Source organism: Aphelocoma coerulescens, chromosome 20 (assembly GCF_041296385.1).
Source record: "Aphelocoma coerulescens isolate FSJ_1873_10779 chromosome 20, UR_Acoe_1.0, whole genome shotgun sequence".
NCBI lineage: Eukaryota > Metazoa > Chordata > Aves > Passeriformes > Corvidae > Aphelocoma > Aphelocoma coerulescens.
Genome location: NC_091033.1, coordinates 8,430,272 through 8,443,412, shown reverse-complemented (window position 1 = coordinate 8,443,412; position 13,141 = coordinate 8,430,272). Strand labels below are relative to the sequence as shown.

The window sequence follows — 13,141 nt, the reverse complement described above, 5'->3', positions numbered from 1 at the left end:
AGGGTTCCGCGGCGGGAGGGCCCGGGGGCAGCGCGCCCTCTCGCGGCCACTGCCGGGAGCGCTCCCCGGTTCGGGGACCGCGGGGTCGCGGCGGCCCCGGTGAGGGGCGGAGCGGCGGGGACCGACCGGGGCTGCGAACACGCGTGGCCGGGGTCGCGGGAGGGGCCGTGAGTGGCCGTGGGCTGGGAAGGAGGTGCCCGCCGGCCCGGCGCCAGCCTAGGATCTCGTCCCTGGTGCGGACTAGCGATCCCGGGATTGGCTCCGGGATGCCTCTATCCTCACGGGACTCTCCGGCCGGCAAAAGGATGGAGGGTTCGGTGTGGCCATGAGCCGCTGAGCCCCAGAGTAGGGGTCCTGACCCCTCGGCCGGGGCCCAACCCACCCCGCTCGTCACAGCCCGGAGGGACAGGGGGCTGAGAGCCCCTCTCTTGCCTGGTCCCCTTGTGTGTGAATTATTTATAACTTGTCACAGCCCTTCCCCTCGCCCCCAGCACCACCGTCTGTCTGCTCTTCCTCGCTGCTTCCCAGCACGGTACCGCTGTTGGCAGCTGGGTCCTTGGAGCATCAGGTGGCCTCTCTGTCCTTTTTTCATCCCAGAAGGCAATACAGGGCACTCAAAGTGCGGGGCAATGAGCTCAGGTTTCCTTTCGTGCAGCTGGTGGCTTATCTGTAGCTCAGCGTCCAGAACCTGCCATCCCCAGGGAGTGGAGCCAATTGTGGTCCCGGCAGCTTGACTCACCCTCAGCCAGCCCCGGTGGCCCCAGTCTGTGTCAGGCAGGGGCTGGTCCCTGGAATATTCTGGCAGGGCACCACATCCATCTGCTGCCCTGAACGACCCTGCCTGCAGGAAGGGAAATATATTACACCTCAAAATGCTTTTAATCCCTTTCTTTCTGCCCCACCCAGCCATGAGCAAGAAGAGCTGGAAAGATGGGGTGTGGGAGATGCAGGGAGAGCCAGCACTGATGATGAGGACTGGCAGATCCTCACTGTGTGCGCTCTGCAGCGGGAAAGGGGCCCCTGGAGCCCACCCAGGGAATCCACCCACGGATTTTCATGTCCCATGTCCCTACTCTGGACAGAGCCCTGAAAGAGCATCTCAGGTTTCCAAATGCAGCCCTGTCCCCAGCTGGCAATCTCTGCCACCCTGGCTGTGCCACTCAGCTGCTGCTTCCCTGATGCCGGAGGGACCTCTGGTCTGTCTTGGATCAGTGCTTTGAAGAGAGGGAGCCCCAATGACCTGTCTGAAGCAGCAAACAGGGGCCAGGGGAGAGGAGGAGCCCCAGCACTTGGGGGTCCTGGCACATGTACTTCATGAGACTCATTAGACAAGGAGCTCCCCAAAGGTGATGACCCCAGTGCTGTGGCCCCTCTGGGCTGCTGGAGATGGGGACCGCAGGGGACAGGGATGGAGGGAGCGAGGCAGCGGCTGGCTGGTGGTCACCACACCTCCATGGGCAAATAATCCCTTAAGGGAGATTACCCAGATTGGAAGATTACTGGCCCTAATCCCATAAGGTCATTTGTTTCAGTTAACAGAGATCTCTGTCTGCAGCAGCACTGAATGAAGTACAGCGGCTTCAAGGGAGCAGTGGGATCGAGGGCTGGGAATGATCTGCACTCGGGTTAGATTCCTTCCTGACATCAACCAGAAAATGTACTGGGATTGGGGCTGGATGCCAATGCTGGGAAATGCTCATTTGTCAGTGGGAGCAGCTGGCTGGAGATCTGAAAAAGCAGGAAGGAGAGAGGGCTTTCAGAGACTGGGCAGGAGGGATGGGGATGGGGATGGGGATGGGGATGGGGATGGGGATGGGGATGGGGATGGGGATGGGGATGGGGATGGGGATGGGGATGGGGATGAGATGAGATGGGAATGGGTATGGGAACAGGGATTGGAGCAGACTGACTGTGTCCTGGCATCAGTGGAAGGAAGCAGTGACTCTGGGGTTGCCAATGACAGTGCAATGAAGGCAGGGTTTTGCCAGGAATGTTGGGCTGTATGGAAGGGCGGGGGCTGCTCTCCCTGGAAGGTGGGGCCCAGCTCAGCACAGGCATGGGGGAAGCTGCAGCTGAGGGATCACAAAGCCACGGGCATCTGGAAAACATTCTCAGGGCAGTGAGAAGTGGCTGGTGCTGCACTCTGCGGCCTCTCCCCAGCCAAGCTCTGAGCCAGCCACAAATCATCGTGGATTTCTCCTCCTGGAGCCAGTGCCAAGGGCAGGCATTCTGCTTGGAAGCTGGATTCAGACTGGAACCAGAGGTCCATTTGGACCAGTTCCCCTGGGAACTGGGCAGTCAGAGGGAGCAGCCACCCGCCCGCTGCCAGGAGCTGCTTTGCTTTGCTGTGTGTTTTGTGGAAAGAGCAGGTTTGGTTTCATCATGCTCCTTTTTCTTCCTTGCAGCCCTTTTCTGTATGCAGCCAGAAACCCTCCCTGCCTGCTGGCAGCTGCACAGGAAGCTTCAGGGATGTTTATAAGGTTTTTTTCTCTCTTCTCCTTTCATGTGGCTGCTGGGGCCTGTTGTTAAGATAAATCAGACTTCAAACCACGGTCTCCATGTTCTCAGGCTGTGGATCTTTAACTGCTGCTTCAGAGGGGATGTTTCAGGGTCAGGGGAGAAAGGTGGGTCTGTCTCCCTGATTTCCAAGTCCCCTCTCCCTGGCGCTGTGCCCACCATCATGGCAACGTGGTCTCTGCTGCATCACCCAGCCAAGACAGAGAGTGACCAGGGACCAAGCCCAAAGAGGTCTGGAGTGGCCAGGTGTTGAGACGGGCTCTGGCCAGTGGATCCCATCCTTGGAAGGGGCACTGTCCTGCCTGGTTGTTGATGAAAGGCTGTTTTCTTCGGGCTTTGGGATGCTGGGAGCATCCCCTCTCCCAGGCAGGCATTTGTGGAGGGGATCTGTCAGGAGCATCTCAAGGTGAGGTGTTTCATTATCGATGCTAATACATGCAGCACGGGGAGAGCCTCGCCGAGGGCCCGGCCACTCCCTTGTGCTGAGTAACATCTTCATCCCCTGGATTGTGTCCCAGGAATCCAGGCTTACCCCACCCCCGGTTTGTGCTGATCCCTCTGGCCGCCCTGCAAGGCAGAATTTGGAAGGTGGCCGTGTTTCCCGGGATCAAACACGCTCCCCCTTTCTGTGTGCCACGGTGTGCTGACCACGGGGCAGGCTCCAGCCAGGCTCCTCCGCAGGCAGATGCACCAGGCCGAGCCTCGGGGCTGAGCCGCAGAGCCAGAGCCTGGCCCCGTGGACTGGGGGCTGGGGCTGCCTTCAGGAGGCAGCTGCCTGTATGCAGTCACCCTCCCTGGAGACCCACCACAAAGGAGAGAAAGCCCTTTCCCTCCCAGCCCTTTCCCTCCCAGCAGTGCCAGGGATGCCGGCACAGAGCTGCTCCCCGTGCGAGCGCAGGTCCCGGGGGTACAGCCCCTCGCTCTGCCAGACACATTGTGTCCAAATTGGCACAGGCAACAAGCGGAGGAGAGGTGTTGTGACAGAGCCGAGGAGCAGCTCAGCATCAGGGCTCCTGGGCAGCCAGACTCCAGCGGCCTTGGTACTTCACTTTCAGGGACCTTCCCAAGGCTGAGAAATAACGTGTAATATTTTCACGAGTAACGTGTAACTCTTTCACGAGTTTCAGTTCAGGAACAACAAAAGCCTGCTACAAAACCCCATCTTTGGTCTTTTTAAAGAGGATACACCTTCTTTGAGCAACCTGGTCTAGTGGAAGATGTCCTTGCCCGTGGGAAGGGGTTGGCACAAATTGATTTTTGAGGTCCCTTCTAACCCAAACCATTCTATGATGATTCTATGACTCTCCCTCCAAAGCAGGGCTCAGATCCAGCCCAGCCAGTCCCCGCTGGGACCCTCTCTGGCTGCGTCGGGCAGGATTCTGGTGGTCTGTGGTCCTGTCTCAGCCCAAGGGGAGAACAGGCACCCACACCTCCGCCCACCCGAACCTTGGGGGGCTGACACCGCCCTGGCCCAGCCCAAGCCTAGACCCACTGGCAGGGTCTTGCCTGGGCTGAGCCTCGGGGCTGGGGAGCCGCGGGGCCGCCCAGGAGCTTCTCGGGAAGCTCCGGTCCTCGGTGGGCTGGGGAAGGGTGGTCGGACAGCACGGACAACGTGGTTCCGCCGGGACCGGGGTGGGGTGCAGGGTGGTCCCCACTGGCGCCGTGCGGTGCTCGGCGGGTCCGGGCGGTCCTTGCCGGCGGGGACCCGGGGGGTGGGGGCCGGTCGGGGGAGGGGCCGGTTGCCCTTCCCGGCGCGGGGCGGCGCCCAGCGGCACCGAGCGCTCCTCCGGGACCCCGCGGCGCCGGCGGGGGGGGGCGGCTGCCCCTTCCGGCGGGGGAGCGGCGGGACCCGCCGGGGGCTCCCGGCGCCGGCCGGGGGGGAGCCGGTGTCGGCGGGCGCGGGGCGAGGCCGGCGGGGGCGGGCGCTGCCGGGGCGGGCTCCATCCCTCCGGAAGTCTCTCCCGCTCCCTCCTTTCTCCTCCTTTCCCCCGACAACATGGCCGCGAAGTCGGACGGCGGCGGCGGCGGCCCGGCCGTGCTGCTGGAGAGCCCCGAGGGCGGTGGCGGGCGGCGGGAGGCGGGCGCGGAGCCCCCGGCGCGGCGGTACCGGCTGCGGGACGGGTGCTGGGTGTTCTGCGCGCTCCTCGTCTGCTTCGCGGACGGTGCCTCGGACCTGTGGCTGGCGGCCCATTACTACGTGCGGGGGCAGCGGTGGTGGTTCGGGCTGACGCTGCTGTTCGTGCTGCTGCCCTCGCTCGTGGTGCAGATGCTCAGCCTCAGGTGGTTCGTCTACGACTTCGCCGCCAGCACCAAGGACAGCGGCGGCGGCACCAAGGACAGCGGCCCCCGCGGCTGCTGCCGCCTCTGCGTCTGGCTGCTGCAGGGCCTGATCCACCTGCTGCAGCTGGGGCAGGTCTGGAGGTACGGGGGTACCTGGGGCGTGGGGGTGCCTGGGGGGGTGGGGGTGCAAGGGGGATGGGGCGGCTGCAGGGCCTGATTCATCTGCTGCAGCTGGGGCAGGTCTGACTGTATGGGAAGGTATGGGAGTACAGGGGGTGTGTGGGTAGAGGGCATGGAGGTATCGGGGTGATAGGGGTGCTGGGGGGATGGGGATGCTTCTGGGCTTGACACACCTGCTGAAGCTGGGGAAGGTCTGGAGGTACGAGGGTACCTGAGGGTTGGGGTCCAGGGGGCTTGGATGGGGCTGCTGCAGGGCCTGATCCACCTGCTGCAGCTTGGACAGGTCTGGAGGTACGGGGGGAGGGGGGACATGGGGGTCATGGAGCCAGGCGGGGCCTGGAGGGAGCGGCACAGTGCAGCAGGGACATGGGTGGGGATAACACCACGGAGACCTCAGGAGGGGTTGGCAGGGCATGAGGGAAGTGGGTGGGGATGGAGAGGTGAAGCAGGAGCCCAGGCAGCTGTGGAAAGCACAAGGATCAATCTCTCGGCAGCCCCAGCAGGATGGGTGGTGGGGAAGAGCCCCCAGCTGTGGGCACAGGGAGGTGTGGGTGTGGGCGAGGAGCTGCAGCCCAGCTCAGTGCCACAGCCCTGCCATCCGTGCTGCCAGGTGGTGCTGCGCCTGCTGGGGACCTGCCTGGCCATGGCAGTGTGGTCCTGGGGGTGTGAAGTGTTTATGCTGGGCCCTGAACACCTCGAGGCTCTTGTCCTGATCTCGCTGTATTTGTGGGGTGGTGGGCAAGGAGATGCTGGTGGTCCCCAGCCTGTTCAGGCTCTGCTGCTGCCCCATCCCAGTCCTGGGGACAGGCTGGTGGTGTGGGCAGGGCAAGCAGCAGACAGACCGGCTGGGGCAGCTCAAGGCCCTTCATCTGCCTCTCTGCAGACTCCCCAGATGCCCAAGGTGATGCTTTTGTGGCACCTTCCTCCTCTGTGCCGTGCACCCAGCCCCATGCCCTCCCACTCCATCCCCAGGCGCTGGGGAAGAGCCGGGCGCTGGCACCGAGCGGCTCTCGAGGAGCTGGTGCCGGGAGGGCAGACAATGGCAAATTCCCGGAACAATGCGTGGAGCCGGCAGCACTCCCGGCTCGGGTTTCCATCCTGTTTCCCCTCCCGAGTGCTGTAGTAGAGGCTCTCCGGTCGATCCCTGTTGGTGTCTGCTTGTTCATTCCTCTGCTGCTCTGGATGCTCCGGAGTGTTTAACTTTGTTTGACAGTGCAGTGTCTGCCGTGCCCAGCACACCTGCCAACACACCTGCCCTCCCCCATCCCCCTGACAACGAGGCCACTCTCGGGGTACTCTGGCTGCAGGGTGGGTGCAAAACGTGCTTCAGTGTGCGAGGGGAGCTGGTGAGGCAGAGGACAGGAGCTCTCTGGCCCTGCCTGCAGCTGGCGTGAGCCAGACACACCTGATCCCGGCCCAAGCTGGAGCTGAGCCACAGCCGGGGGCTTTGCTCCTGGGAGTGTCAGTCCCACTCTCGGATCGGCTGCGCCATGGAGACTCCTAAGCCAATTAAAGCGGTAACTCTCAGCACTCACCCTCCAGGACATGTTGGTCTCAAGCAGCAGCTGAGGCTCTTTCTAATCTCTGGATTTGGGATTAGTCCGGGTGACCAGTTAAATGCAGTTTGTTAAACCCATTAGTGGGGTTGGATCCGGTACAGGAGGATGTGGCAGTTAGAGAAGTGTTGGATAAGTGCTGCTGGTGAAAGAAAGGATTTTCCCTGGTCAGAGCACTGTGCCCCTTGCCAAACATATCCCCCTTCCTGATTTACCTGCCTCCTCCCTCACCTCTGCAGGTCTCATCTCTACCAACCTCACTGCACAGCCCTGAGCCCCACCTGTGATAAAGACCCCCAATCCTAAAAAAAGAGCTGCTTCCCACCTGAAAACACAGCTCTGAGCACTGGCTCTGTGGTTATCCCTAATTAAAGCTGTTGAAGTTAGTTGTCATTGGTATGTTCATGGTGCACATGCACAGACTCCATCATGGGTGGTCTCCGGAGATGCTGCTGGTGCCATGACCATGTGCCTGTGTAAGCAGCAGCAGCATGGGCCTGTCCCCAGCTGGTCCCACACCACCACTGTGCTTGTGGGCCATGCTTGGATGGTTTTGCAGCTCAGGAATTGTTATCCACTCACAAAGTCCCCAGATTCTTCACCAAAGCAGCTCTGCAGGGCAGGGGTGCTGTGCATGCCAGTGTGCCTCCTGCCCAGAAGCGTGTCAGGGTCCCCTGCCACCTGTGTGGGCTGGCAGCTGGCCAGGGTGTGCTGCAGGTCCCATTGAGCTGGGGACAGCCCTGTCTGTGCCTGTGTTAGCCCAGGTTCATATGTGGTTTGGCTGCCTGGGATCACTGGGGCCAGACCTCTGGTTCCCTCTCTTCCTGAAAGCCCCCATCAGCTTGTGTACCCCCATCATCTGCTGGACTGAGGACCCAGTGCCACCCCTCAGTCCTGGTGCCAGTCTGCTGGCAGACCAGGAGGGCAAGGACATCCTGGGTAGGCTCATGAGGGATGGCAGTGCTGGGACCTGCAGGTTTGCCCACCACTCTGCTCCCTGGAGCTTTGCTCTGTCTGTGTGGGAGAGGACCCCTTCCAGCCCTGAGAGCACCCAGCTTTGGGGTGTCAGCTTGTCCTGCTGCAGGACCCAGTTCTGGGGGTTCCCACCTGGCCCTGGTGCACAGGAGAAGGGGTTTTTAGGGCCAGACCAAGCCTTTCCCTGAGCACAAGTGCCCTCAGGTACTTCCATCCACCCTGAGTACCCAGGACACCTTGGGGAGTGGGGCTGGTGGGACACAGTGAGTGAGGTGACATGGGCACATGTGCAGCTCTCCCTGATGGCCTGGCTTGGTAGGATGTGTAAGGGATTAAAATGGCTGTAACAGAGAAGCAATTTTCTCCTTGTTTAAATACAGGATTAAGGGATGAGATCCCAAATTATCTTTGTAGGAAAATCACACTTCCTATTGCTCACTCTGGGACCAGAGGGTTGCTTGTCCTTTTCCATCTGAGGATGATGGTTAGCAGATTTGCTTGTAACCAGTGTTGGGCTTTTCTCCTCGTTCATTTTTTTCAACACCTGAAAACTGGGCTCAGTATTTGGGAGTTGGGGGCAAATGGTGACACTGGTGATAAATCTGGCTGTAGTGGGGCTCTGACAAAAGCAATGCCCACCCAAGCCACCAAGTTCCTGCTGCAGGGTTTTTGTTGGATCACTCTTTGCAATACAAAGGAGGGAGCAATTAGCCCTGAGAGCTCTCGCTGTTGGTTTCTGCCTCATCATCAGTTTTTTTGAAAATTAAATGATTTTTTTTCAAGTGATTGATTCTGTGTTTCCCGTGCAGCTGCCACGGCGCAGGGCTGGGGAGCGCCCGCTGCGCTGGCAGTGCCGGGATCGCTCACTGGGCTGAAACACCACGGGATGATCAAATGCAGAACAAATAAGAATCAACATTTCATTCGGGCGAGTTGATGGGAGATGAAATCTCATTTTAATGAGACCTATGGAGCTGGCGGAGAGACAGAGGGATAATTGTGCCCTTGCTGAAAGCTGGGGAGGCCACGGGTCACTTGTTGAACGGTGCAGGACCCAGGGCTGGGGGCTCTGTAGTGTGTGTGCAGGGGCTGCTCTGCGACATGGACAGTGGGATCACAGTGCTGATGAGCCCAATTATCAAGACTAATTACAAGGACAGGATGAGGTCACCGGCTCCCAAGCCTGGTTCATGCATGGACACCCTGGGACAGCAGTGACGCCCTACAGCAGCCAGGGCTCTACATCACTTCCCCAAATGTTTCCCCCTATGCTGTACCTTCCACCCCTGGGCTGCCCACTGGTTTGCTCCCCACCAGCAAGGAGAGTCCTACACTGGGCCCTTCTGAGGGGCAGTGGCTGTGGTGGTGCCACAATGGCAGTGCTGACCTGGCTGCCGTGAGCAGGTGGCACTGGGATGCAGAACTGGGTGGCCACAGCCTCTCCCCACCCTGAGCAGTGAGGGACAAGCTGCAGCAAAGGCTAAAATTAGGTGCTGCCCCCGAGGTGGAGGTTAACACGTCACTTTGACACCAGCATAGAGAAGCCAGTGAGGGCTGGGAGTGGGGCTGGCAGGGTACAGCAGATGGCCGCAGGGTGTCCTGAGGGCTCGGTGGCCCCAGCTGATGGCCCTCACTGTGCTCTCCAGGCTGTGCAGCCCTGGGGTGGGAGCACTTGGCTGTCCCTGCAGTGGGAGCAGGGCTGGCTCCTGCCTCCTCCTGCTGACGGATGAGCTGAAAGTGCTGCGATCAGGCTTTCTCCCATGCTCTGGGCTGATGGAGTTGTCTGGCAGCACATTCTGGAGCTGATGGAGAAGCCGTTGCTCTGCCAGAGGATTTTATTCACTGGGAGGAATCTATGGCCTGACGTCCTCCTGCTGCACCTGTTTTCTTCCTCATCCAGCTCCCTTCTCCTCCTCGCCAGCAGCGCCCTGGCCGTGGTGCAGGCAGGGCTGCCCGGGGATGCCCTGCCTGGCCAGGCCTGCGTCCCCTCCTGCGGTGCCGGATCTGGCCCGATGCCGTGGGGAGGGTCCCTGGTGGCAGTGACTCAGCCGGGCGTGCGTCGGTGCCACACACACCTCCGCTGACCCCCAGCCGATGACCAGATGGCCGGGGCCAGCGTGTGGCTGTGCCCACAGCCCTGCCAAGAGCCCAGGCAACACCGGCATGAGTGCCGGGAGCTTCCCGCGGGCAGCATGGCACAACCAGCTGGTGCCTCCATCCTGGCCGGGGCAGGAAGATGCAGGGTGGGCTCTGTGCCAGCTGGGACCAAAATATCCCTTTTGAGAAGCAGCCGGATGTGGTGTTGGGTTGGGGCACCCTGAATCCTTGGGTGGCTGGAGAGTGGAGCTGTGGATCCTCGGCTGGGGGAAGCCAGACCCTGCATGAAGGGTTAAGGATTGAGGTGATGGGTGGGTAGGTACTGTAGGGCTGGGTGGGCAGCGGGGTGATGGCCTGGGGCTCTGGGGTGCTGAGCTGGCTTTGCACAAGGTGCCCCTTCCCAAATTGGAGCTCTAGCATGGGACAGGGCTGTGTTCATCATTGCTGCTGCCCTGTACCCCCTGGCACCCTGGCCTAGGCGGCTTTCCGTGGTCCCAAATCAGCAGGAACAGGTTGGTAGCAGTCACAGGGCATTCCTGGTGTGGGCATAGCGGGCTGAGCTCACCTGGCAGCGTGGGCTCATCTCACCCTTCCCCTGCCTCGCACAGGTACCTCCGCACGCTGTACCTGGGGCTGCAGAGCCGGTGGCAGGCCGAGCACCGCCGCCGCCACTTCTACTGGCGGATGATGTTCGAGAGCGCAGACATCAGCATGCTGCGGCTGCTGGAGGCCTTCCTCAAGAGCGCGCCCCAGCTCGTGCTGCAGCTCAGCATCATGGTGCAGCAGAACAGCATCGAGCCTCTGCAGGGTAAGGGACAGCCCTCACAGGGGACAGGGTGGTGGGAGGGGGGTCCCTGGCTTCCATGGGCTCTCATGGCCGCTCCCTGCAGGACTCTCGGCCTCGGCCTCGCTGGTCTCACTGGCCTGGATGATCGCGTCCTACCAGAAGGTGCTGCGGGACTCGCGGGAGGACAAGATGCCCATGTCCTACAAGGGTGCCGTGGTGCAGATCCTCTGGCACCTCTTCACCATCGCTGCTCGTGCCATCGCCTTTGCCCTCTTCGCCTCCGTGTTCCAGCTCTACTTCGGCATCTTCATCGTCACCCACTGGTGCATCATGACCTTCTGGATCATCCAGGGCGAGACGGATTTCTGCATGTCCAAGTGGGAGGAGATCATCTACAACATGGTGGTGGGCATCATCTACATCTTCTGCTGGTTCAACGTCAAGGAGGGCCGGAGCCGCTACCGCATGTGCATCTACTACATCATCACGCTGTCGGAGAACGCCGCCCTCACCATCCTCTGGTTCCTGTACTACGACCGCAGGACCACCTCCGACTTCGACGCCTTAATCCTCGTCTGCGTGGTTAGCTCCAGCTTCGCCCTCGGCATCTTCTTCATGTTCATCTACTACTGCCTCTTGCACCCCAATGGCCCCATCTTCAGCCACCGCTCTGTGGGCTGCATCTTCCGGCAGCAGCCTCCCCCGGTGCCGGGGTCCCCCGTGGAAGCCGTCACCAGCCCCCCCCGCTCGCTGCCGCGGACTACAGGGGGGGAGCGGGAGGGGGCGCCGGGGGAGCGGGACAGCTGCGTGCCCGTCTTCCAGGTGAGACCCTGTGCCCCGCCGGCGCCGGCCGCCCGCGCCCCGCGGACAGAGGGGCCCGTCATCCGCATTGACCTGCCCAGGAAGAAGTACCCGGCCTGGGATGCCCACTTCATCGACCGGCGCCTGCGGAAGACCATCCTGGCGCTGGAGTACGCGTCGCCCACCACCCCACGCCTGCAGTACCGCACCCCCGGCGCCCCGCAGGAGGTGCTGGAGTATGAGACCACCGTGTAGGTTGGGGAGCGTGAGGCTGCGGCGGGAGCCCCGGTGCCGCCCAGGCCACCCTGCGTCTCTGCAGCTGTTTGCCTTCCGTCGGGTTTGCCGGCGCTGCCGTGTCGCCATGCCAAGCGCCCCGCGGGCGGTGGCCGGGGAGGTCTCTTGGTGCTATCCCCTCCCCGCGCTGCCTTCTCGCAGCCCAGACCCGTCCCACCCGACGGCGGCCGCCCCCACGCCCTCCAGGGCTCGTCCTTGCCAAAATACCTCACCGGTGCCTGAGCCCAGGCGGTGGGTGCTGTGGCCCTTACCAGTGGTGCAGGATGGGCACCGGGGGCACCCTGGGATGGGGGCTGGCAGCTGCCAGGGGCACGGTGGGGCACGGTGGGGCACAGTGGGCAGCACATGGGAACACAGGTGCCTGTGCCACGGCAGAGCCGTGGGGATGGAACATGGCTGCGCTGGGGTGTGCATGGGGCTTGTCACCCCCAGGGAGCTGGGGCAGGGACAGCCGGGGTCCATCCAGTCCCCCCCATGTGTCTAACTTCCCCCGCACTCTGCCACACCAACCCTAAGTGAGCCCCTTCATATCCATCCTCAGTCCCCCCGGCTCAGGGTTGAGCCATGTCTCCAACTCCATGGGGTCTCCACCATCCTGTGGGGAGTAGACCCTGGCCTGGGGGGGCCCTCGTGGGTAGGCTCGAACCCTGCACTCCTGGTTCTGAGCTGGGTCCCCAGCTGTGGCCAGGATGGCTGCGCCCCATCCTCCCCCCCATCCCCACAGGAACTGCTTCATCTCATCGGGTTTGTTTTCACCTGAATGGTGACATTTTGTGTGACATTTTCTACCTCCGCTGGGGCCGGGGGTGGCAGGGCCTGGCTGGCACCACTGAGGGGTGTGTGTGGGGCCGCCAGCATTCCCCGGATTCCCCAAAGTGGGATTCACCCCCAGCCATTCTCCTCTCCTGGGTTGGCATCACTTCCCATCCGGGAGCATTTCCATTCACTCCTTCATCAGCATCAGCCCCCTCCAGCTCCCCAGTATAAACCTGAGCTGGGACCATGCCTCCCCTGACCTCACCCTGTGTCCCCCCTGCCTCTCCCGTGCCTGTCCCTGTCCTGCCCCGCCTGCCCCCGCCTGCTCCTGCCTCCCCAGAGGAGTGGGGCTGCTTGGGCTCCGGGTTTGAATGTGTCCCTGGTCCTGCCCGGATCCGTTGGCCCCCAACGAGGGGCTGTGCTGAATGTACCCTGTGCCCCCAGGCCGGGACTGTCCCGGGGGGGTTGTGTGCATGTGTGTGTGTGTGTGTGTGTGTCAGTGTGCAGGGGCTGGCAGGGGTTTGCAGGGCAGGGGAGCTGTTGGACCCCCCAGCCTTGTGCTGCTCTGGCCCCTTGCCCCTGCACCCACGGCCCCTGTGCCTTCCCCGCATCCCCTGTGCCCCCACCTTGGCCCCACAGGGTCCCGGCCTCTGGCTGCCCCAAGCCACAGTGCCAAGCCCTGCCCGGGCTGGGGAGCGTGGGCAGCACTGAGAGCCCCTCTGTGCCATGGGGCACCGTGTGAGGCACTAGAGGATGGGAGGGGTGGGATGGGCGAGCTGCACCTGAGAATGGTTGGGATGTGGGGTCCCTGAGGGCCAGTGTGGGTGCCCGGCCCTGCGACACAGTCGGGGTGGGTGGGTGTGTGGTGGCGGTGGCATCACGTTGCTTTTGTTTCCCA

At 62.2% G+C, this 13,141-nt stretch overlaps 1 protein-coding gene across 1 annotated transcript; it reads left to right on the top strand.

The window, feature by feature from the left end:
• Positions 1-4,513: 4,513 nt before the first annotated feature.
• XKR7 (XK related 7) lies at positions 4,514-11,448 on the top strand. The gene is made up of 3 exons (XM_069034323.1): positions 4,514-4,938; positions 10,214-10,413; positions 10,496-11,448. Exons 1-3 carry the CDS (start codon positions 4,514-4,516, stop codon positions 11,446-11,448), a joined length of 1,578 nt encoding a protein of 525 aa, XP_068890424.1.
• The last annotated feature ends 1,693 nt before the right edge of the window (positions 11,449-13,141 follow it).